Below are 27,536 nucleotides of genomic sequence, written 5' to 3' on the forward strand. Positions count from 1 at the left end.
CATTTAGACCATCCATAGTAGTACAGCATTGGTCAGTGAATAAAACTATTTAAAAATGAGTCTTCATGTATTTCTAAACCCACTGTAAATGTTTCTCTCTGAGGTTTGATTTGGAGTGGCAGAAATGCATCTTTACGCACAACTGCCAGCCTGCATGGAGAGCTTCTTGAGACTCCAGAGACACCAGCAGCTTCAAATACCTGTTTGATGCTCAACACTGGCTTTTTTATAGCTGCCCTTTTAATACAATTAATTTTTTTGGACAGGAACTTTCCTTAATAAGCCTTTATCTGACCGGGTTCTCTAAATCACTAACAAATCTTATGATAATTCGATAATCTCCATTCAGTTTCAAACAATATTAGTTGTTTTCATGCCTTTTGCACACCATTTCATGCTTTTCATCTTCAGAAAGATCTTTCTTCTTCCCCATATTGCATGAGAACTGTGACTTGCTTAATAATGTGGAACAACCTCTAAGTAGGGTTTCCATAGATCTGGCAAATTATTTTGTCTGAGATTGATACCAGTTATCTAAAAAGACATGGATAAATAAACAAACAAACATTTTCTTAGAAAAACTAAAATCTTAATGTTTATTGTACTGAAATCTTACTGATATGTCACTTGCATAATAATTTGGAACGCAGTGTAGATAGATTATTCAAACTCTGTGTTCTTCTCCATACTGGCATTCATGCATAAAAGAAAAAGCCTCATGAGTGACCCAGAAAGCGAAAGACGAGGGGCCTACAGTAACACAAATTGTCCATTTCAGGTAAATCTTTTATCTCTTACTGGAACTGAACAGCATGGGGGCAGTTTGTGCCCTGAAAAGCACACATTATTCAAGACATATAGAAGAAGAAAAAATAAAACAGAATGAAAGGAAAAAGTTCTTAAAGTTAATGCAATGAGAATGTGTTTGAAAAAAAAAACACTGAAAGATCAACAAACACATGCAAATGCATTGTAGTGCCTGTGCCGAGCATGCAAATGCACTTTTGAATATCCAGAATCCTGACTACGATAATGATAATGCACACATCGGTACTCTCTCATAAATACAACTCCACTCATCCCTAATACATGGGAAAGCATACTCATCAAATGCCTATAAGGCATGAAAACACAAACAGAGCACTGAATTATCAACATTGACTGTTTGATTTGTCTTTTTAAAATTACGCATCCAGACAGGTAGGGGGCGCTGTGACCCACTCACCTCAGCTGCAGGCACTCCCTCGGGTGGGCGGCAGTGTAGAACGATCATGCCATTGATCGGCACCTCCAACCCCTGTGGCTCCTGTTCGAAATTCTTTCTCAGGTCTATATATGGAAACATAAAGAACATCGGTGGCATGAGAAAAAGAAAAGAAAAAAAAAAAATCATATTTGCATGATATCGAATAATAGTTATACATCATTGAACCATAGGCCCCGCCCACTTGTATTCAGTCACTTAACAGAGTATGAACCAATAAAGGTTGAAAATATTTGGGGGGTTTTTCACCCACACAGGTTTGTTTTTGTGAATTGTGGGGACATTCCATAGGCGTAATGGTTTTTATACTGTTCAAACGGTATCGCCCTACACCAACCCTACACCTAAACCTAACCATCACAGTAAACTGTGCACATTTTTACGTTCTCCAAAAAAACTCATTCTGTATGATTTATAAGTCTTTTGAAGAATGGGGACATGGGGTAATGTCCTCTTAAGTCACCCTCTCATTGTAATACCTATGTTATACAAATCTGTGTCCTGAAAAGCAGACACACACATATATATATACCAACATTTATTCAGACACCTTGAACATTTCATTAATTAATACAGTTTATTCACTATAGTTTAAAATGGTAATAAAATATGACAAGGTCTCAGAGTTAAACTGTGTCAGAAAAAAATCTTAATTAAATCAGATAACACTTAAGCAAAACATGGTCAGTTCAAAGTGTCTGGCTAATTTTTGGTTCCAAATTTTTATCAATTTCACTGGTAGTTCAATTTCGTTTGGTGCTGTAAAAAAAACTAACTATTTCATATAAATATCACAAGTCTCGTTTCCACTGCAGGAACTTTTGCAGGAACTAGGGATTTTAGAAAAAATTTCCTGAGACAAACTGTTCTGGGTAATTTAGGTGGAAACGAGTGTATAGAAAAATTTAAGAATTCAAAGTGGAAAGTGATGTATTAAAAAAAAAGAAAAAGACCATGATTAGACTGACATGCAATGCGGACAGTGGCTTTGCGACTCTTGGAGGTGCCCAGATGACTCCAGGCCACACACAGACACCAATAGTCCTCTGGTCCATGAAAGTCCTCCACCTGCTGTCTGGACACATTTATCATCACTTCACGGATCTTCAGCCCTGCATGGAAAGGAAAAGGAAAGGATTGAGAACGACAAATATACTTGATCCAAATTGTGTGTGTAAGCTATGTAAATCAGTACTAACTGAAGGTAGTGTTGCTACAAATTTAACCGCATTTTGCAGTAACTCCGCTGTTTCCAAAACAATACAGCATTTCCAGTAATGAGCTACTTCTCCCAAAAGAGCAGCAGTGTAACCTCTTAAAATGTTTTATATAACACTGTTTGCATGGAGAACAGAATAATCAAAAAAGTTCTCCTAAACGCTTCTCTCTCGTACGATTCACTGATTCAAGGCTCTGTGCACAAGTCCCAGTAAGGCATTTTACATATTTTTGTGGTACTAAATATATAGTTAAACACTGTTGTCCATCCCATTTTTGACTCAGTGATAGAATTTAATGTATTTTGAAGAATGTCGGTAATCAAACAGGCCCCATTGACTTCCATATATATATATATATATATATATATATATATATATATATATATTAGGGGTGTAACGGTTCACAAAATTCACGGTTCGGTTCGATACGATACACTGGTGTCACGGTTCGGTTCGGTACGGTTCGGTACGTTTTATCACAACTATGCAGTGTTTTCAGCCACATAACGTTCTTTAACGTTCATTCTTTTAAGATTTCAGACATTTATATACGCATAAGCACCATTAAAACAATATATTTAGAGTTTATAAAATGCACACTGATGTCAGACATCAGTGGAAGGAGCAATAACAATCCATTCATATACAATTTGCCGATATTTATTCATATCAGACACACATAATGGGCCTAAGTAACTATAAAGTTTACTCTATTATTCTTCCAGTTCACCAGCCACTTACTTGCATATATTTCGGGAGTAAATGATGAATTCACCTGCTGTAAATCCGACTGACAGGACTCTGGGAACTACTGCGCAAACTAAGATGGCGGCGCCTATCTCGCGTTATAGATCAAGATAAAGATCATTTATAAAGGCTTTTAAACGACAAAACACACTCACTTACACATATTTGAGGATCGAAATATCAGATAGTTGATAACATGGTAAGCAAGTTTGTGAATATTTTAAATAAACAAGGAAAAACAAAATAATAGCGATCCATCTGTCATACAGTGTTATTGTTGCTGCGCTCAGCGCTAGTGACACGCAAGACGCGTCCCTATGGAAACATTAAAGGCAAACGTTCTAAAATAATGGTTGCATTAAAAAAAAAAAAAAAAAAAAAAAAAACCTCACTCTGGGGGGAGATTAGAATATTTTAAACTCACGCTCGAAAGAGATAAAACAAAAACAGCTCCTTATAAAAAAATGAAAATGTTATATAGCTTACAGGGAATCCAAAGTGCACCCAAACACCAGACCTGTTGGTTATTTGGACGATCTTCTATTTCTGGTCTGTTAAACCTTTACAGTCTATGTGTTAAACACATTAGCCATTTTGCAAAGAGCCTTCAGCGCGTACTGAGTGAGCGAGCGCCTGTCTGAGTAGCCACATGTAGATCAGACGCTCCAGACGCCCCAGACGCGTTCGGTTTGAACGCAGCATAACATAAACGTATAAGTTGGTGTTTTTTTTTTCTTCGGGGGTGTCAGGGGCGTTGCCTGTTACGTCGTTTGGGTTATTGGGCTACCTTGTTGAACGCATAACATTATATTTCACAAACGTTTTTATTTTCCAAATGTAATTAATTAGTCCAACGAACCGTTCGGTACATAATGCATACCGCGTACCGAACCGAAAGCCGAATCGAACGGTTCGATACGAATACGCGTATCGTTACACCCCTAATATATATATATATATATATATATATATATATATATATATATATATATATATATATATATATATATTTTTTTTTTTTTTTCATACTATGGAAGTCAGTGTGGCCTGTTTGATTCTTCAAAATATCTTCTTTTGCGTTCAGCAGAAGAAATAAATTCATACAGGTTAGGGACAACTTGAGGGTGAGTAAATGATGACAGAATTTTATTTTTTGGGTGAACTATTCTCAATGTTTTTTGGTCACATATACAGTATATACTGCTCAGATTTAAATAAATAAATTGTATCATCAGATGGTAATATATTTAAAAAAAAAAAAAAAAACGACCTCTTAAATGTAATTGTAATAGAACTTTAAAGATTACCACGAAAGTTTCAAAGTAGCTTTAAATGGAGTTAAACAAATAGAAGACACTAAAATTAAAAGCCAGTTAAGCCATATTCCCATAGAGGGTTGGTGCTCCAAATAAACAGCCCTGCTTTTACTGCACATTTACCGTAATCCTTTAACACTCATTTTCTTCCAATTCCAATATTGCATAAGACGGAAAAGGCTTCGTTTGAGTAGAATTCTGTAGGATATTTATCACAAAACCTTAATGAATGTTCCAAGCCCTTGTGGTTCTTGTAAGAACCAAGACCAGGTAGGAATAGATAAAAGACCTTAGGTGGTATGAGTCAGAAAGCAGGATTATGGGCATTATTAAAGAATAATGCACATCTTCCTATAGAGAATTTGAGGGAGTTTTTAAAAGCATTCCCCAGACTCCTCTCCAACCTGGCTGCTTTCTTCCCAAACTGCTCTATAATGTATTCTTCCTGTCGTAAGCCTAATTTTAGTACTGTTGTCGTGCCGACCAAATATTAAATTATGCAGGCGGCGTTTGAGGTGGTGGATTACACTCTCTTCTCACAGCCAAAGCCCAGAAATCTTTGCAAAATGCAACCAAAATATATGAGCCAGTGCAATGTTTCCCCTAACGACGAGCGTCGAGTCAAGACACAGACCGCAAAAAAGAGACCAGAAATGTGAGAGCGAGTTAATGGTTACAAAAGTGAAAACATTTTTAAATGAAACCGTACTGTGAATTAGAGACACAATTATATTAAGGGTGAGCAGAGGGAGAATTACGACTATGAAACTCTGTCGCAGACGGCGGCGTTAATGCGAGCCTCTGTGTGGGTCTCTGTGGGTGTATTTGCTCTGCTGAGAGAAAATGAGACTCATCTTTAATGATATTAAGGTAAGCAATGGAAAATCAATTCGAAATTGCTCAGTCCCAGAACCGCGCTTGGCTGTGAGATATGAGGGAGAGAGAGACAGAGAGGATTTGAAACGAAAAGGGTATTGCTAAATAAAGGGAGACTGAGTCAGGTCAGGACTCTAAGCATCTATAATCCTTTAAATCTGAATGATTATCTTTCAAATAGGCCTGTGGGGAACAGAACAGAACTGACAGAACAGAAACTGAGCTTCCTGTGCCAACAGGAGGAAAAAAGACTGCAGTAGCATCGGCGGCGGCGGCGGCGGCGGCAGACACCCTCAGTAAAGCACACCAGCTCCAGATACTTGCCCAACACACCCAATACAATTCCCCTGCTGACTGTTGCGATGGAGAGCCTCATATTCACAGGATAATGTGACGTTGCCGAAAACATAGAGCGCAATGCCTAGTGAAGGCTCCTGTGGATAATACGAAATGAAAACACTTGTACAGCTGCATTCTGGGTTATACAGGCTGTAAATACTGAGGGTAATGAGACCTCTAAATAATAGACCTCCAAAAGGTCTATAACCCCAGGAGAAAGATGTACGTCAGCAGATTTATCTCAATGGCATGTAGCTTGGCAATGCTCAGCCATCTTTGCTCATGGTCTCTCAGTTCTGCTCCAGGGTTGTTTTGAGTCAATCATTTGAGCTGTGCTTTACATGTCATGTGAATAGTTTTATTAAGAAAGGATGCATTATGTCTTTTAAGGAAATGTTCATTTGTATAATTGTATTCAATGGGTTTGAATTGAAAGACATAATCAAATATATATAAAAAAGAAAGGATGCTTTAAACTGATCAAAAGTGACAGTAACAACATGTTACAAATGATTTCAAATACATTTCTTTAAACATTCATTAAGGAGTCCAAAAAATGTATCAAGGTTTCCACAGAACTATTAAGCAGCACAAAGGTTTTGATAACAATAATAAGATCTAATAAGATAATACATAGTAATAACTGCTGAAAATTCAGCTTTGCCATTTCAGAAATAAATTACATTTTTAAAATAAAGAAAACAAGTAGGCCTATTTTAAATTGTGATAACTGTAGCGAATTACAGGTATTTAATCAATTAGCTCAAATCATGGGTGAAATATATATATAATAAATCATAACGCGTTATGATTAATTATAATATAGATCGACCAAAGAGTGAATTATGCACATATATTGTGAATTAATTACAACGGATTATAATTAATTACATATATGATTAGTTCTAGTTTAATAGTTGTATTCAGAAAAACTATCCTAGTTTGTCCAGCAAACTATGGGTTTTTCATAGACTATTATAAAAGAAATGTTATTCTCTGGCCACGAGAATAACTTCCTATTATAGCATTAAAGCGTAAAGCAGTGTTGCAGAATCAAAAACGTAGAAGTGACTTGGTTTTCTGAATGAGCAGCAGAACAATAGAGCATGAATATAATGTATTTAATATATGAAACTACGAATACAGAGGTTATACGTCTAAATATACACAAAGCATATACATATATACAAAAGCAAAAGTAAAGACAGGGAAAGAGAGAAGACAAGTAGCAAAGCTTACAGACAATCCTTGAGAGCCAGCAAAGAATCAGTATCATTTTGTTAGGTCGTATAACTTATCGCATCTAAGATAGAGAGAAGCGGTACTTGCATGAGTTTACGTATTTTGCAAGTTTCAAAAAGATACATGTGAAGATTCAGTGCGGCTGCAGAAGATTTGAACTGAGGACTTGAAAGATTGTTTCGCCGGAGATGGTCGTCCCGAAGAAGATGACGAGGGACAATTGAGAGACAATCGAGAGACAAAAAGACCATGCTTGTGGTGGTCTTTTTAAGGAAAAACAAGCTGTCTCACCCAAGCTCACCTTGGGTGAGACAGCCAATGATAAGGGTGCAATTTTGGCGGGCAAACTTTTTCTTTGTCTCCATTTATGACCTCATTTGCATGGTTTATGAAGTGTCAGATCGTACATTTTCTTCGAAGTACCATTAAAAATAGAACAATACATTGTCAAATAAGACATAAAGAGAGCTTTACAAAGAAACCAAACTTGTCAGGTGGCAAAAACATAAAAGGGGAGATACAGTTTATACTCAAATGTTATCGTTTAGAATGAAACTAACAGAACTACAGTCATAGCTAAGCTTATACACTAGGGATACATACATACAACTTGAAATACAACGACGGGTACACTTTGGTACAGTCAAATTTTGAGGATAAATGTACATACAATCTTCATGCGTGTTCGTGTGTGTTTGTGTGTGTGTGGTGTGTATTGGGGTTTGACGATGTCTGGAATGCAGCCGCATGGCCCTTAACCCACATGAGGTGATTCTTTTGAAGTCCCCAGAGCTGGGGACTAGGGTTTTCTGTTTAGCTTCAGATGGGCCACAAAGAAGCCAGTGGATCCATTTGGTCCCAGACTTGCTGGAGCCGATTCATGATTTACATGCACAGTTCAGGAGACTAAAAGCATTCTGAAAATTCTAAAGTTGGTTGGCTAAACTGATCTATACAAACGTTACATAACATTCCACAATATTACTGTTTTTACTGTATTTTTGACAGAAATAAATGACCAACAGATATAATACACGATATAACAACATATTCAAAACAAATCAGGCACTAGTAAAAAATTTACAATTTTATCAACCAGATGGTGAAGTTACTATAATCCTAAATTTACCAAGTAAAAAAAGTGACAATGAAAATTAATTATTTTAATAGGAAATGCTGATTTAAATTGCAAGAATAATCTGAATCTAAGTTTTTATCTGTAGAGATCTGAGCAAATTAAATCAAAGACTTTGATTTAATACTTAAGTGACAGTCTAATAATGACAGAAGTGATTGTGTTTACAAACACGCACAGTTCTCTTCTGATCTTTTGATGCAGGCAAATTGTTTGATCTGTCACTTGCATTAGAGTAAAACACCAAACTGACTGTGTTGATATACAAGAGGTAATGCCTTAAATAAAGACCTTCGTAAACATGCAAGAAAATTATATATATATATGTATATATGTATAGCAAAGAATCAGTATCACTTATATATATATATATATATATATATATATATATATATATATATATATAACAGTATGTATATATGTATATATGTATAGCAAAGAATCAGTATCACTTATATATATATATATATATATATATATATATATATATATATATATATATATATATATATATATATATATATGAAGAGCTCTTTTCCAAAACTTAAAAAAAAATGCCGAACCTGTTTTTAGCCTAAATGCGATATGTCCTCTCGACCAATCAGTTTCGATGAGAGTTCGATGCAATCTAACATGCCGGTTCTTTTCCATGGCGGTTTTGTTTTTATATAAAAAGGCTAAAAAAAGGATGGATTTGTATTGTTTTGAAACCCAAAAAAAAAAAAAAAAAAAAAAAAAACTCTGAATTTATAATCACCAAATTGTTGTTTCATTTAACAATCATTGTTTAACATGTTCAGACTGAGCAAATAGACCATTTTAACAGGATAAATTGAATATTAACAAAATGTATAGGTCTAGGTAAAAAAATGTCATTTTCACTAAAACTATTCAAATGGATTTATAGCGTTTTGGAAAAGAGCTCCTCATATATATATATATATATATATATATATATATATATATATATATATATATATATATATATATATATATATATATATATTTTTTTAGTCGCAAATTATTTTGTAAACACAAACTTTTATTTTCTCTTATACTCTCTCTCTCTGCACTGCGAGTTTGAGTCACTTATAATGTACATTTGAAAAAGCAACACGCGTCAAACAACTTTCCAGACATGAGAAGAACATCTTGTCCAGCAAAAGACAACATTTAATAACATGTTTTTTCTCCAAATTCACTTCATAATTGAGCATCATTATATGAGATGAAGTGGCTTCTTACACAGAATAAGGCAGTTGCGTGTTTATTAGTTATGTTTAATCAACCAAAGCATTTCAATCTTCTGTTTATTCAGCTACAGTGATATGACTTGTGTTATCTTATTCTGTGGCAGGGCATATTTAGAGTTTCTGCACATGAGCCCCCTCTGGCTTTCAGATGGAGAAGCATTTATTACTGATCACAGAGCCGTACAGCTCTGACAAGCTGCGCATAAAATAATTGCAGCCTTTGCCAAATCACGTGTGGTTTAATCGCGATAAATCGTGTAGCCCTTATATATATATATTAGGGCTGTCAACGTTAACAAGTTAACGCATACGATTAATTAAAATAACTTAACGCAAAAAAAATATGGAAGCACGTGAAATTGGGTCATAATGTAATTTACGTCATGCAGTTATATGGTCTTAAAAGTCCATGCTGATTATATCAAAGATAGAGGGACTTATTAATTCCAGTGTCTGTTTCGCTTGAAAACACAAACTTTCTGTCATATTCTGTCATTGTATCTGAAGAGCGCAAGCCTTCCCGCATCACACTCTTCCTGTCTGAACAGAACGTCAAAACATCCCACCGCTATATGGCCAGATGATATTAAAACTATGTTTCATGGCTGGATAAAGCAAACCAGATTCTTGCTATGAGAGTTTTGATGAATGAGGACTGCAATCAAACTAAAGACGATTGCGGTGACATACAGGAGTCGTACATTAAGCATGCGTGAGTCCGTTATATTGATGCGCAAACAAATCATGTATGAGTGCTCTTGATGCACTGATCGCACATTGTATCCACAGACACATTTCAGTACATTCACGTTGTTTTCACACACATTCAGGATTATGTTGATTTGTCCTGTGTATGTTGCTGTGTACTTTAGTATATATGCAGGTGGTTGGTTTAGGGTTTTTTTGGCATCCCCACATGGTCCTGTTCAGTATCGCAACTTGTGAATTCTGAAATGTTTTTTTGCTGATATATATATACATATATATATATATATATATATATATATATATATATATATATATATATATATATATATATATATATATATATATAATTTTTTTTTTTAATGGGTACTTTGGTGTACATAAATGTATGAATTATATGAAATTATATATTTGGTTATTTGGTGTTCTTTTTTTGGAAAGACATCTAAATTTACCTTGAAAAAAGCTGAAAATACAGATATATATATATATACACACACACACACACACACACACACACACACACACACACAAGCAAAATACAGATTCATAGCCTGTAAGAAATATTTATGGCTGAAACATTTTCTCAATTCATTGCTATTGGCAAGAAGATATGTACACACCGCCTCAGATACAGATTCTGTCGCATCCAATTCCGCCCCCGGGGATGCAGCCAAGAAACTGGAACCTTCCAGCGTTCGTCCACAGATACTCTGAGGAATCGAGATGCCCAAGCCAAGTTTGGAACTAAATGACAAGAAGCTTGAGTGTGACTGCTCGGACAAAGTGCTGCCACCGAGGAAACTGTTTCACTGGAGGCACCGTTGACTTTAAATAAACCATATAAATCATCATTTCAGGTCCCGGACAGAGACAAAGTGTGTGTATACAGACAAAGGAAAGTAGAAAACAGTAAAGCATGACTAACGATTATGAATGTGTGGCATATGGAGAGAACGCCGGAGTTGATGCCAGTGTTGTGTGTGGCCTTACAGGCAGCACATAGGCCCTGGCATATGTGATAGCAAACCCATTGTTTCTGATGCATCCATTAGAGTAAAAAGAAGAAAATCTCCAACAAACCAACCAAATGTGTCATCCTGTCATGGCTGCCAAAGACCTTGAGGCCATGGATTAACTACGAAGCCCAGATACACATCTATAGTGCTTCCAAAACCCTGTTGTATTCCTCTCTAGAGTGGCTCTAATACACACTTGGCTTCTTCAGAGAGATTTGGTTATTTTATTTCTTTATTTATTTGTATTGTACATGTAAACACACAGACATCTTGTATTCCTGAAATTGCGCCAAGCTCTTTGCCAACTATGAACTGCTGAAATGTCTGAGCATCCATCAGGAACGGAGCTCTTTCGCATCCTGTGCTGGTTCTAAGTGGAATTCTGCTTCTTTTGATTACATGCATCGCTGGGAACGACTTATTTGATTTGTTCGTGCAATATTAAAAACATTATGTTTGACAAGCAGTCAGGCTTATGCAATGTCAATGCTCCAGTGCTGTACCAATGTTCAAAGTTTTCTGGAAATGATGATGGTAACACTATTAATTCATATGTAAACTAGTGTGCAAAATGTAAAACTTTCATTTTCATTTCAAAACTAGTGATAAATAATTTTCCTAAATAAGTGTATATATACATACACTCTACTTATTTTCATGTCACCTCATTCCAGTTACCGAATTACAATCAAATGTCTTTCTAAGTCAAGTGCTTTACAAATGCTTTGCAAATCTATTCAGTTCAAACATTAAAAAGACCGATTTAAAATAATGACTCATATGCCAAAATTACAGTACTATTGTACTGTGTTTGACCTTGAAAACACTTAAGCTTTTTCCATCCGAGAGAGAGAGAAAAATTTTCCACTTCTTCCCCTTTTTTTCCCTTTTCTTCATCCTCTAATTCTTCACGTATTCCTTGCTTTCCAAGCAGGCTCTCATCTTCATCCCTGCTGTACTTTTCACGCCAGATTCAGAGTTGGAGCCTCTGAGAGAGTCAGTGGCAGCTTTGTCGGTCTTTGCTCGCCCATGGTCCTCATCCCCCCTTTCCTTTCTTTTCCTGTTCCAGCATTTGGAGATAGAACAGTTTGTGTGTCATTGCTGAGATCTGGCTTGTGGCTTGTTGCTGAGTGGCAGGGGAGAGTTCTGGGAGAGATTTGGAGAACCGAATCTGCTTCTCACAACAGTAACAATGTTTCAGCGTCTGGATCGGCACGTCCAGAGATGCCTCATCCAAAGTGTCCTCTCTTTCCTAGGCCTTGGCAGAGAGCAACAGATCTGATCCCTCTCCTACTGCTGGCAGCCGTCGGGCTGCAGCTGTGTGTGTGTGTGTGTGTGTGTGTGTGTGTGTGGATATTGTCCGGCTGTTGGCTTTGAGCTCTATCTCAAGCAGTCGGAGATCTGTGCCATCCCTGTGAGCCTTCTGATCCTGTAGACACACAGTGTGTATGCGAGTCGGAGTTTATAGGGCCACTTCAAGGATTAACAACCACAGATGACCACGTGGACGAATGATGCTGGTCAGTGCCACATACGGGAAGTGCTTCAAACTGCATAACGGTTGTATTTGTGCGACGTGACACTGAAAAAGTGATCAAAAGCCCTTTTAGACAGTCTGAGCGTGCTCAGTAACGTCTTGACTGACAGTGCAACTGCTAATCCTGAATCAAAGCTCTTTGTTAACATGTCTGTGAGGAGTCTAAACAGTTACTGTTTATAATCCTGGATTGCAGCTACAGCTCATTTTGCTGTTGTTCACACGCTCATGTATAGCACATTCAGGATTCGTAAGGGTATACAATTTTTTCTTTTCTGTTCCTCAGTTTCTTTCAAACTCCCTCTCTTCTGTTTTTTTTTTTCATCGTCTTTGTCCTTCTTGGATCTCAATGCATCTTGTCTTGTGTCTGTCTTTCTCTGTTGGCGGTAGATGATATAGCGCAGTGGGCTAGCTGTGATCTTAATGCAGAATGCTGGACGTCAATCCCTCTTGCAGTCGCCAAACAGCAGGTGAGGACCATCTCACCCTCCATCTCTTGCTGTGCCCTTCTTTCCCTCCCTCTGTAGTTGCCTTCCAAGTGTCTTCTCTTATCTATCTCCTTACCCATCAGCCCACTGGATGTTCACCATACAGTGACCTTTTAAAGAGACAGTTCATCCACAAAACGGACATTTTGACATCATTTACTCAACCTGATGTCAATCCAAACCTGTTTGGACACAAAAGCAGATCTTTCTTAGACTGTTTAGGCTAGGCTTGCTGTGGTAGTTGGTGTTACCAGTGTTCAGCGGTGCTTGGATTACATTATTGCCTCCACTGTTGTTTTGCTTTTTTAACGTTATGAGTTTTTCAAATAAAAAACATTTAGTAAAGATGAACAACAGATGCTACAGTAATAAACTGAAAGTGTTTGCTCTGCTCCATATACAGCACAAGCTGCAGAGCCGCAGTATAGTGCAGTAAGAGTCAGATTTCACTTATGAGACGAGAGTAAGGAGAGATGACTGACAAGACAATGGCGGAGGATTTGGTGCGCAAAAGATCCTGAACATCATTGACATTGTAAAATGTGCTGTCAGTACCACCGCTCCATATACACAGAGTGCGCATGAACATGAATTTGAGCGAAAGTGTAAAGCATTCAAAAGCAATTTTCAATACCCTGCATCCTGATAGTGGCTCCCTGATGCCTGCAAATTATATACAACCCCCACCCCTGGTGTTATCGGTAATATCGGTGTTGTCGCAAGTTTATTTACAGAATTATATGACCCATTGAATTATGTGATCGTACACGTAATGTAGTGACAGATTAGTTTTGGGATTAGGATTAGCTCAATATAGTCCCTACTAGGGTCACATAATTCTGTGGGTCAAAGAATTCGGGACAACACAGCTGTATAAATTGACTACAGTTTGGGTTAAGGTTTGGTTTAGGGTTAGTTACTTTGTAATTACGCATAATTTACTGTTATTACTATAGTAAGTACTTGTAGTAACGTGTAACTACAGCACTGTAAAATAAAGTGTTACCTGTAAATTTCTTACCATGACATCCCTAGTTTACACTGCTGTTTTTGATACTGTCGAGCTCTAAAATGGCTCTAAAACACTTTCACATTATAGCACATAGGTTATATTAGGGCTGTACAATTTATCGCACGCAATTTGGCAAAGGCTGCGATTATTTTATGTGCAGCTTGTCAGAGCTGTACGGCTCTGTGATCAGTAGTAAATGCTTCTCCATCTGAAAGCCAGAGGGCGCTCTCGTGCAAAAACTGCAAATATGCCCTGCTGCCGAAGTAGAACATGTGTCAATCCCATACTATAGCTGTAGCTGAATAAACAGAAGATTGAAACGTTTTGATTGATTAAACATGACTAATAAACACTACTGCCTTTTTCTGTGTAAGAAGCCACATCATCTCACAGAAGGATGCTCAACTGTCTTTATGAAGTGAGAATGGAGTAAAAACGTTATTAAATGTTGTCTTTTGTTGGACAAGATGTTAATAAATGCTTCTCATGACTAGAAAGATGTTTGACGCATTGCTTTTTCAAATGCACATTATAAGCAATTAAAAGTCGCAGTGCTTACAGATGGATTAGCATTTGGAGCCATAGTTCATTTGCAAGCCGCACATAAAAAATTATCGCAGCTTTGCGATTTCATAATCACATTAAGCCAAATCGTTTAAGCGCAATTTAATTTTTTTTTTTTTTTTCTAATCGTCCGATTAATCGTGCAGCCCTAGATTATATGAACTATTTTATGGTGCTTTTGCATACTTTTTATGACCTTGATCACAATAAGCTGTGAACATACTTCAAAATTTCTTCTTTTGTATTCCACTGAAGGAAGCAAGTCATACAGGATTGGACCCAACATGAGGGTGAGTAAATGAAGTCTCATTTTTGAGCAAACTACCCCTTTAACTCTTCCTCCTAGTCTTTTCATCCACTTCTTGCATCCTCTCATCCTCTTTCCCTTAAATCTCCGTAATGTCACCCTTTTTCCCTTTCATTTCTCCCTCACCCTCCATCTTTCTCCGCCCATCGCTCCGTTCTACTCTTTAAATCTCTTCTTTGGCAGATCTCTATCGTTATCACACTGCTAATAAATCTCTCCTCTTCTCTCTTTTCTTTTTTCCTCTCAGTCTGTCTATCTTTCTTTCTTTCTCAGTGGTAGTAGGATCAGAAGCTTTAGCCGTGTGATCTGTATTGATCAGTGAGCAGTGGGGTTATGCTGCTCTGGCTGACTGTTGCTCTGCCCTGCCCTCATGCTCCCTTTTCCATCGCCATGACAACAGGCTGAGTGTTGGCTGGTAAGGCACTTCCTGTGGCAGCCAAAAGAAAACATTTCATTCAGTTTTTTGGATATCTACACACACATGATTTCAGCTCTGGGCTATATTAAAGGAACAGTTCACCCAGAAAATTGAGTCATTCAGTCTGATTTGTGGATCAACTGGTTCATTAAAAAAAAAAAAAAAAACTTTCAGTTCTTAAGTTCAGCTCACTCACTCACACAGCAAAAATCAGCAGTTGGGTGACAATCACATTTGTATTTTGAACTCAAGAACCTCAGTAACCGGACCAATGAATCAGTAAACTGAACAATCCAACTTCCAATTCTAGAATGAATTGATCAGTCCTATTCATTAACCAATTATTCAGTCGGATTTGTGAACTACATCAACTGATTTATTAAAACTTTATTCATTGATCCAGTTCTTAAATTCACTAACTTACAGGAGAAAAGTTGTGTTGTAAGTAATCATAGAATTTTAAAGACTTAAGAACCAGTGTAACTGGATCAATGAATCAGTAAGTTGAACAATTCAACTTCCAATTTTAGAATGAATTAGTCGCATTTTAAGAATGAATCATGAAAAAAAGTTAATATAATAGCATAATATATGCTATTAATAGCAGTTGTGTGCTAAATAATTTTAATTTTAACTTGAGAACTGCTGTAACTAGATCAATGAATCATCTGATAAATGAACAAATTGTGAACCAAATTAACTGGTTCATTGAAAAGAAATTATTCAAAGGGATGACAAGTCTGCTTTTGTGCTAACAGCTCAATGGAGGAGATGTTATCAGTGAATAAAGATGTAATTTCAGTCCGTGATTTAGACAAAGCTATCAAAATAACTTCAAAGACCTGGAATACAGCAGCAGAGTAAATAATAGCAGAATTTTCATTTTTGGGTGAACAATTCCTTTAACACTACAGTCATTTGCTATCGACTACAGCCAAGATGATTATCACCCCTGGCAACACAAGCAACGGACACCTCACGGGCACTGCAGCTCACCGAGCCCTATCAAATACATTTTCAAGAGGTTCCAGCATAAAAGCAACCACAGTCCTCATAATTATTAAACAAACCAGCACATTTTATCAGGCACAGATGCACAAATGTGTGATAATGTGTTAGATGTACACTCTCAGTGAACTCATCATGACTGAATTATGAATCGTTGACCGCACATTGAACCGCCAGCACCTGAGGTGTGTCTGCAAGGTCACACACCTGAGCTCTGATCGGCCCACAGACCATCTTCTGTAGTCACCATTAAAAAAACACTCATTGTCATTCTTTCTTCGTTGCTCACGCACAATGAAAACCAGATTATTATAGAATATTATATATATAATAATAGTAATAATAATAGTAATAATAATAATAATAATAATAATAATATTAATAATATATATATATATATATATATATATATATATATATATATATATATATATATATATATATATATATATATATATATATATAGTTTTTTGAGGAAACTAAGTGTAGAAAGCAACATTTGATTTTGTACATTGAAATTTGTACACTGTACAGAAGTGTAAGAAAGTTTTGCAAAGTTATTTATTTTTTTAACACATTATGGAAGACCTTTTCCATCTCAGAGTTAAAAATAAATAAATAATTAATTAATTAATAAAGTAACAATGACTTTATGTCTAAATTGTGACTTTATTTCTTCTTTCAAACTTTAACTTCTTTCAAAATTAACTTTTTTGTCCACCTTTTTTACCTTGAGGCAGAACCGAGCTTCGATACTATGTAACGTTTTCAATTTAAAGTCACCAAGAAATCAAAATGGACAGTCCTTTTTTTCCCCTTATATATATATATATATATATATATATATATATATATATATATATATATATATATATATATATATATATATATATATATATACATACATGCACACAACTGGCAACAACATCTCTTCTTTGTTGATATGTTTCACTGGCATGAGATCACAGCAATAACAAACCACAACCATCCAACAATCCAAACAATTCCCAATGGACAAATTCATGTATCATTTTTTCTTGTTTGAGAAACTGTTTTACTCTGATATACGTCACAATAAGAAAGAAAAGACTATCACAGCTATCATGCCAATTTTAAAGCCATAAAATAACATTGTCATCATTTACTCATCCCAAAACTCCTCCTTTTGTGTTCCACAGAAACAATATGAGTCATACAGGTTTGTAACAACGTGAGGGTGAGTAAACGATGACAATTTTTATTTTTGGGTGAACTAATTCTGAACTAATAATTACAATTGTAGTACCAGGTTTTAAAGCTTGTGTTTATGATCAGTGTTGCATTACTTTGAATGATGTTGGTAGGTGATTACTCTGTCCAGGTTCTGCATGATACTGTTCACATGCCAGAGAATCTCAGTGGTGTCCAGTCCTGTTAGCCAGCTCTGCTGTGACTGTGTGTTTGGCCACAGGAAGGAAATAGAGCTGGCTAATTCTGAAACAGACCTGCAAGCTGGCCGCTCTTCCTGACAGTGTTCATCAAACATGAGGCGGTAAACCCGGAGCTTTCCTTTTACGTCTCTATTAACGCCTGTGATTCTTTGTTCTGGAATCAGAGCCAAACACAAAGGCTTGAAATTACACGAACAAACAAACCAACCCTGGGTGATATTTTTGGTCCAGCACTAGTGCAACTGATCCACACAAACCCTTTTTTCTTAACACTGGGCAGGTAAAATGGGTTTATTTATCTCCATATGTACATCTCCAAGACACATTTTGACCGCATCAACCTCGTCCTGTCCCGGACTGTGATTTTACAGTCTTTACCAGTCTTCACATAAGTGCATCACTTCAAAAGTACTGACAGATTTACCAACCATCCATCCGTGAGAGATTCCATTCAGCCTAGCAGGACAAATAATCCAAGCAGGCACGCAGGCAGTCCAAGGACACCGCTGCTCCTGCTCTCCGAGTTTGATTTATCGTCTTTGCCGCCGGAGAGATGCGATCGGAGCGTATCTGTGCTGGACCGAGGGAGCCCGGTCTTAATCAACGGAGCCTCACAGATGTACAGAGATGATTAGGCAGTCCAACAACCCGCTGAGACTCAATGGTCAATGCCAGGCACGGATAGAAGATCTCTGTAAGTGTGCTAAGAGGAAGCTGAGATAGCAAGCTGGGTGCATGCAACATCACATTTGTGGTGGATGTTTATTTTAGCAGATGATCCGAGATCAGCCTGGGGGGTTTCAGCATGTGAGCTGATGTTATATTTATAAGTAGTAAGTTCCTTCTACTTTACAATAGGGTGGTGTGGCCTAGTGGTTAAAGATGTGGAATGATAACCAAAAGGCTGTAGGTTTAAACCCCACAAGGGCCAATCCAAGCACTTAACCCCATGTAACTCCAGGGGATTTCTCCATTCTTCAGTGCCATATGATCCTTCAGAAATCATTCTAATATGCTGATTTGGTGATCAAGAGTAAATTACGTATAATATATTAAAATAGAGCAAGCCAGTCTCGGTTGAGTGGCCGCTTTTGATGCCAGACTGCTTGTTGTCCAGTAGATTGTTCTGTGTGAGAAAGGTAAAGACTTGGTTGAGCACAACTCACTTTCTGTAATTTTCTAAAAATGCTGGATTTAATGGTCTACAATATATATATAAATAAATAATGGATGGTTATGAATGAGGACAGAATTATGTTACTGTTGAGCAGTTTAGGGTAAGATCATGTGACACTGAAGACTAGAGTAATGTCTTACCTTCATAAGAATAAATTACAATATAAAATATCTGTTTTCTATTTTAATATATTATCGGTTATTGAAGCACTGAGACTGGCAAGAGCAGCTTCCAAATCATCAGTACTCATCTTGCTGGATAGGACTGCTGTATTTAACACGGTTAAATACCAGATCCTCCTGTTAACTCTCACGACAAAGGGTATCTCAGGAACCACACTCCAGTGGTTCAAGTTTTAAGGTTCTTCAGAGTGTCTTGGAGGGGTGAGGTGTCTAAGTCGAAACATCTAGCTACTGGGGTGCCTCAGGGCTCAGTGCTTGGACCGCTTCTCTTTTCCATCTACATGACATCACTATGATCTGTCATTCAGAAACATGGCTTTTCCTATCACTGCTATGCTGATGACAGACAACTCTACCTCTCATTACAGCCAGATGATCTGACGGTATCTGCTTGCATCTTAGCCTGCCTGACAGACATTTTGAAATGGATGAAGAACCACCACCTTCAACTCAACCTTGCAAAGACAGAACTGCTTGTGATCTCATCCAATCACTTCATCCATTCAGTTAGGTTAGTCATCCATAACTCCTTCCAAGACAGCCAGGAACCTCAGAGTTGTCATTGACGATCAGTTAAACATCACAGTTTACATTGCCAGAAGGGCAGGTCCTGCGGATTTGCCTTATACAACTTTAGGAAGATCGGGCCCTTCCTATCGGAGCATGCTACACAACTCCTTGTCCAAGCTCGTGTTCTATACAGACTGGATTATTGTAATGCTCACTTGGCAGGCCCTCCAAGCATGTACTGTCAAATTTTTGCAACTGATCCAGATTTCAGCAGGAGAGGAGAGTGGTCTTTAACGAGCAGAAGAGGTCGCACATCACACCTCTCTTCATCAGTTTGCACTGGTTGCCAATAGCCGCTCAAATCAAATTCAAGGTACTGATGTTTGCTACAGAACAACCACTACACCACCATACCTAAACTCACTACTTCAGACTTATGTGCCCTCCATAAGCTTGCATTCTGCAAGTGAACGGCACCTTGTGGTGCCATCTTTAAAGAGGCACAAAATCACTTTCACGGACCTTTACCTGGACTATTCCCTGCTGGTGGAATGGCCTAAATCAATCCGAGCAGCTGAGTCTTTAGCCGCTTTCAAGAAACAGCTCTTTTTCATCAACACTTGACCTGTTAATAATAACGCTGACTATTCTCTCTCTCTTTTTTTTTAACTTACTTGCAAATTGTTCCCCTATTGTTGATTTGATTGCTTCTGTTGTTCTCCTAATTTCTAAGTCGCTTTGGATAAAAGCGTCTGCTAAATGATTAAATGCATTGATGTTTTTCACTGTACGCACATTGATTGAAGCAATGATTGCATACTATGCAATATATTCACACTGGCACTTTTGAACTCTTCATTGGAAGTGAATGACTCATGGTCTACTGTATTGCATAAGCAGAAAAAAGTAATCTGGAGGATTTTGTCCCCACTAGCACCCTATTTTAAAGCTTTCAATACAGGTAGCATTTAAAATCTGTCAATCGTCTAAGCAGTTAACAGTTGTCTCTTTTATCAATAACAGATAAAGATGAAAGAAATAAGTACAAAAGGTAAAACATGCATGAAATAAGCCAGGCTGCCTTTCAAATGTTTTTGAATATAAAGCAGCAATTCACGCCTGGGTCAAGTACTGATCCGACAGGGGGGATAAAAGTAAAATTTCACTGTGTTGCATCAGTGGATCAGTCCTTTCAGCTGTCAAAATCTGCACCAGCAAACACTAAATGCAACAATCAGTCTCTTTCAAGCTCTTACAGATAGCACACTATATTTGATGGGGAGTGAACTGAAAGATGAAACGCTGGGAGAAGTTGAGCCGAATGTCTGCTGCTGTAGGATTTGACATTCTGGACACCACTCTCCCATCAGGCACTGCTGGGAGTTTGTATTTGAAAGACAGATAGAATGTGCATTAAAGTACATTAAAAGTGTGTATTTACCGGTTCCTAGTTCGGTGTGCTCCAAGGAAGTGTGCTGGTTCTGATGGACCCACTCCCCATTGCATTTAAAGAATATCTGGAGGGCGGGCCGGGCACGGCAATGTAGTTTGATGGGGTTGCTCTTGACGATGTATGCGTCATCGGGCTCCTGCAGAAAGTGAGGCAGCGTTCCAGACATCGCCGAGAGACCATCACGTGACCCTGCAACAAACAAAGGAATTAGGCATCAGCGCTAGGAGAAAAGTCCCTGTTTCATTCAATGCGAAGCAAGAACGTCTAACCAAGCAAATCCACTTGGATGACAGCTACCTATCTGCGAGTTCCTATAATCAGACACATCAGCCAGGGCTCCCTGACAGCAAGCTTACTCACTTCCTTAATCGGCCTGTCAATCACTTTCAAAAGCACTCTCAGGTTGGATGACGTTTTCAAACGAGCACCATATGAGCCGGTGACACTGAGAGATAAAGTGAAAACTGCCCTAAAGCAGCTGAAGGTGCCTGCAGAGGATTTCAGCACCATGGACAGCATCCAGTAGATACTCAATAGCATAAGCATTTTCAGGACTGCGGACAGCTCCTCTGGGCTCTGTAGCTTCACATTATATGCAGATATTTGCTCTGTTCCAACACCTAGTGAGCTGCTAATGGAGGCAATGTTTTCAGGCACTACATGCACGCTTGCCAATGCAAAGGCTGCTCCAAAAGGTGGGTAACTTAATTACGCTGCCTCCTAAAATACCTCATTTTTGACTGTCCTAAGGCAGCACCATGTTTCCAGGAATCCCACTTTCACTGTAATGATCTCAGTGGAAATTTAAATTTAAAATGGTGGATGAGATGACAAAAATGTTGATTATAAATAAAGTAATATTTCAATATTAAGGGACTGTGCGCATAGAACACGTTTTCGCATTTCACTGCTCTACTTTTCCATTCTTTTTCTATGTAAACATGCGCTAGACAGATGTGTTTGACCGTTGTGTTTGCGTCTCACATCTTTTGCAGCATCTCGTGCATGACACGGCATTCTAAGTACGTGACTCTTAAGTTAAAAGAAGTTCAGCTTGAAAAAAATGCATCTCTAGACGTTGTGTATATTGAATTGTAGGTGAATATATATTCTATGTGGCTATAACATGGGAAATATATGTGACAGTTGAGACAGCATTTGCTGTCACAGAAAGAGCTGGACTAGGCTGATCTTGTGGAATTCTGGGTAAAGCTATCACTTCATATGTATCTGATATATGTAAAAGGAAAAAAAAGACTTCAATATTTCTGTGCTATTTTTTAGCATAAAATCTTTTTGAACCTATTTTTTTTAAACCTTTATTGTACTCAAAACCAAAATTGTTCCATTCTATACAAGAAAACCATAAAATATTGTTTAAAAAAACCCAAACTGAAGTGTTGTGCCATGGTTAGCACTAGTGTTGGGGATGTACAATAAATAAATAAATAAAATAATTGCATTACTTAGTTATTTTTTTTATGGAAAGTAATGCGTTACATTACTTCTGTTACTTTTTCTCAACTGGGCTGAGCTTGCTTGTTTTTTGAATAACAATTAAAAAAAAAAGAAAAAAAAGTTATATTTCTGGCAAATGTAAAGGTCCTTTCACACCAAAATGCAGGTAAATAAAGTCTTATTTCATTTTATTAATTTTAAGGAATACTGAATCTCAAAGTGAGATGAGTAAGAGCCCATCCACACAGAGACGCGTTTAGCTGTATACACACAAATTTTGTATTGTATCGACGTTTCGTCCAGAGGGATTCCGTCATTTTGGGAGCCTGAAACCGCTATTTTTTGAAATCCGGGTCCCAGAGTGGATAAATCTGAAAACGACACCCTTGCATTTTCTTGTGTACAGCCAATCCGTTTATTTTGTGAAACGATGATGTCATCACCCTACGTCTCAACCCTAGTCAGACACCACTACGTCACGTAACAGCAACAACAACAACAATGGCGGACTACATGCTTGTGTTCATGCTGCAGAAGCTTTATTTTTATACGTTTTCCAAACATTGTATACAGCGCACAAGGTTTATGTGCATGCTCCAAGTCTTATTCTGTTTTAAGTGTATCTTTGTGGCAGAATTATAGTGCCACATACTGATCTGGCATGTATACTACATCGTTTTGAGTCTGTTTCAGTGGTTTCGTGTATATGCAGAAATTTCATGAGACACGGAAAAAAAAAAAAGATTGGATAGAGAAAGCTCTGACTTCGTGTGGATGTGGACTAAATGCATGCTCACATTTAGTCTGGAACTACTATAAGCATCATATTTACACAGCGCACACAACAACTCTGCACTTACTCATGATTTCTCTCAACATGGGGACAGAGGAGTTGTCAGTTAAATTGGGAAAAAAGTAACTTGCATTACTTAATTGTAAATGTAACTTTATTGTAAATTTAAAATGAATAGATTACTTTACTAGTTACTTGAAAAAGTAATCTGATTACATAACCCCAACACTGGTTAGCACATATACTCTTCAGCTGCGGTAGTCATGAAGATCTTTCTCTTCATTTTAAGTTTTAAGTTGCTTTATTGGCAAGACAAATATTTTTACACTTGTATTGCCAAAGCAATTACAGCATTGCTGCATACAATTGAAATAGTGCATAATGAAAATCCTCTAAATCTTTTTTTTTTTTTTTTTTTTTTTAATTATAATGATATAATTGTGCTGGAGACATATACTGTGCTTTCCTCATCTTTCTCTTCTCTTTCTCCCCCAAAATTTCCTGTAACCCTCAACTGTATCTGTCAAATAAAGATTCAAAAGCCCAAAAAATCAAATAAAAGTACTGTAAATCTATAATAGACTAGCTATTAAAAATTGGAAAACTGTTCTGACATGCCCCATGAAATCGACCACGTACGGGTGTGAAATTCCATTTCACACAGGGATATTTGGAGAAAGATTTAGGGTCTAAAAGTGTCTTGTGGATAAAAGAGCCACACAAGAGTGACAGGAGCTGAAATATCCACAGTGATTCAAAGCACACAATGATTTAAAGCACTCCTCTCCCTCGCTCTTCATGTTTCTCTCGTGCTCGCTCTCCATTTCTCTTTCTGTCACACACACACACACACACACACACACACACACACACACACACACACACACACACACACACACACACACACACACACACACACACACACACACACACAGACTCTCCCTCACTAATAAAATTGTCACAGACGTAATTGGATGGGATATTTTGGAAACGATTTTCCCTGACTGAAATCTTAAGCATAATAGAGATTTCTGTTGACTTGTAATCCTTCCCCGGGAAACTTTGTGTGTGTGTGTTTGTGTGTGTGCACAGGTGCATAATCCTCTGGCAAACATACCTGATTCATCCTGATTAGAATGAATAGAGAAATGCCTGCGTGTGCTACTCACACTGAGAAAATCACAGCCCTCACACCCGCCCCTCCTTCTCTCACTGTCTCTCTCACACCAGAGGACAATTTTATCACTCAAGTGTTTCTTTCATAGCTCGGTAGGCTTAAAGTCAACATGTACTTTTCTAATATACATTCCTGGTCTTACTGTGAACATTTCATCAACACATGTTATTTTCCTTAAAAATTGTGCCTTCGTAATCTTTCTGCCAAATGTTCCACCACTAACATAACATTCCTTTTAGGCTGACATCACCTAGGACACCAGGATAGGGGAAATAATGACAAATAACTATTAAACCCTTTTTAAATCATGTGATAATAGATCTATATACACTACCATTTGGGGTCAATACGATTCTATTTTTATTTTTGAAAGAAATTAATACTTCTAAGCAGCACAACTGATTTCAACATTGATAATTAGAAATGTTATTTGAGCAACAAATCAGCATATTAGAATTATTTGTGACACTGGAAAATGGAGTAATGATGCTGAAAATTAAATTTTCTGTGTGATTCATTCAAACCCAATAAACGGTTCAGATCACTTGGTTTTGGAAAAATCTGACAAACATTTTGAATCTATTTGGTATCTTGGTAAATCTATAGGACCATTTGGGATATTACTATGGAAGAGGATTAGGGCCAAGCAATAATAAAAAAATAAAACCATCTCGAGATTAAAGTTGTTAAATTTCAAGAAAAAAGTCGAGATAAAATGTTGAGAATAAACTTGTTAAATTACGAGAAAAAACTTGTTAAATTATGAGAACAAATTTGTAATTTAACGAATTTGTTCTCGTAATTTAATGACTTTTTTCTCATAATTTAATGACTTTATTCTCAACATTTTATCTCGACTTTTTTCTTGAAATTTAACGTCATTTTTCTCATAATTTAATGAGTTTGTTCTCGTAATTTAACGACTTTTTTCTCGTAATTTAATGAGTTTATTCTCAACATTTTATCTCGACTTTTTTCTTGAAATTTAACGACATTTTTCTCATAATTTAATGAATTTGTTCTCGTAATTTAACGACTTTTTTCTCATAATTTAATGACTTTATTCTCAACATTTTATCTCGACTTTTTTCTAGAAATTTAATGACATTTTTCTCATAATTTAATGAATTTGTTCTCGTAATTTAACGACTTTTTTCTCGTAATTTAATTACTTTATTCTCAACATTTTACCTCGACTTTTTTCTCGAAATTTAACATGTTTTTTTCTCGTAATTTAATGAATTTGTTCTCGTAATTTAACAACTTTTTTCTCATAATTTAATGAGTTTATTCTCAACATTTTATCTCGACTTTTTTCTTGAAATTTAACGACATTTTTCTCATAATTTAATGAATTTTTTCTCGTAATTTAACTACTTTTTTCTCATAATTTAATGACTTTATTCTCAACATTTTATCTCGGCTTTTTTCTTGAAATTTAATGACATTTTTCTCATAATTTAATGAATTTGTTCTCGTAATTTAACGACTTTTTTCTCGTAATTTAATGACTTTACTCTCAACATTTTACCTCGACTTTTTTCTCGAAATTTAACAAGTTTTTTTCTCGTAATTTAACGAGTTTATTCTCAACATTTTATCTCGACCTTTTCCTCAAAATTTAACAAGTTTTTTCTCGAAATTTAACAACTTTAATCTCGAGATGGTTTTATTTTTTTTATTATTGCTTGGCCCTAATCCTCTTCCGTATATTACGGAGATCTCTTTTGAAATTATTAAATAATTGGCAAGAGAATATATATGTAAGGAGAACAGTCTCCATTTGCCCTCAATTTAATTTCATTGCTGTCTAGGAGAAACAATGGAAATACTAAAAGGATTCTGAAAGCTCTCTCTCCATCTTCCACCTCCATTCCTCTTCGTTCTAGATATGTAAACAGAACGCACATTATTTTCTATAAAAGAATTAATGGCACAGTGTCTTGTTTGTATCATCCCAATGCTTTGTGCTCATGCTTCTTTTTAGAATGAATACTCCTACACACAGAGCACCAGGTAGGAGTGTGAACACATCCATATTCACAAACATATTGGACCATGCAGTTCCATACTGTAATGTGTGCTAATGCTATTTTTTGCACGCCCACAAACAAATGTATTCACATTTACAAGCAAATACACAATTGTGACACGCTCACATTCAAGCGCACACATTTGGACTCGCACACCACGCGCTTTTATCCAGCCACCATCACAGATGTTCAGGAGTGCTTGACATGATGGCAGTCTGATGAAAGGGGAAAATAGTCATCCGACTGAGCCGCAGATGAAAGGAAAGAGAGAAAGAGTTGGGGGGAGGGAAAAGGAGTGAGAAAGAGCAACTGGGAACGGGTGGAAAGAGCTTCTTTAGGCTCGTGGATGTTGTCACATCGGTATGCAGACTGATTTATATAGAACGATAACTGTTGTTGAGGGGAGGACCGTTTGTTTGTTCCTGATGGAAAATAATCTATATCTGCAGAGTTTTAACACAATCACACACAAAAAAGAAACACACTTCAGAACAACCATGCAAAACAATCCATCTTATACTTCCCTTGGAATGAAAATAAAGACTTGTTACAGATTTTGTTTTGGTCCATTTATGCAGAAAAGAAAATTATACATTTTAAATACACTACCGTTCAAAAGTTTGGGGTCAGTAAGATTTTTTAATGTTTTAAAAGAAGTATCTTCTGCTCACCAAGCCTGCATTTATTTGATTAAAAATACAAACAAAAACAGTAATATTGTGAAATATTATTCCAATTTAAAACAGCTGTTTTCTATGTCAATATACAGTAAAGTGTAATTTATTCCTGTGATCAAAGTCGAATTTTCAGCATCCAGTCTTTACTCCAGTCTTCAGTGTCACATGATCCTTCAGAAATCAATCTAATATGATG

General features: G+C 36.8%; 1 protein-coding gene across 5 annotated transcripts in view; it reads right to left on the bottom strand.

Annotated features, from left to right (window-relative positions):
• The window catches only part of unc5da (unc-5 netrin receptor Da), a 247,173-nt gene that overhangs the window by 65,521 nt on the left and 154,116 nt on the right, over positions 1 to 27,536 (bottom strand). For 4 of the 5 annotated variants that reach the window (XR_007181237.1, XM_048165904.1, XM_048165906.1 and 1 more), the window contains exons 2-4: positions 21,191 to 21,391; positions 2,233 to 2,376; positions 1,226 to 1,329 (exon numbers count right to left, since the gene is read on the bottom strand). Coding sequence is in view for 4 of the 5 variants with exons in the window: in XM_048165904.1 (XP_048021861.1) it covers positions 1,226 to 1,329; positions 2,233 to 2,376; positions 21,191 to 21,391 (449 nt within the window). In the remaining variant the exon portion in view is untranslated. Of the gene's footprint in view, positions 1 to 1,225; positions 1,330 to 2,232; positions 2,377 to 3,717; positions 3,874 to 21,190; positions 21,392 to 27,536 lie in introns of those variants that run through there. The other variant, XM_048165907.1, reaches the window with a different exon arrangement.

The sequence above is a fragment of the Megalobrama amblycephala genome, linkage group LG18 (genome assembly GCF_018812025.1).
Source record: "Megalobrama amblycephala isolate DHTTF-2021 linkage group LG18, ASM1881202v1, whole genome shotgun sequence".
Taxonomy (NCBI): domain Eukaryota; kingdom Metazoa; phylum Chordata; class Actinopteri; order Cypriniformes; family Xenocyprididae; genus Megalobrama; species Megalobrama amblycephala.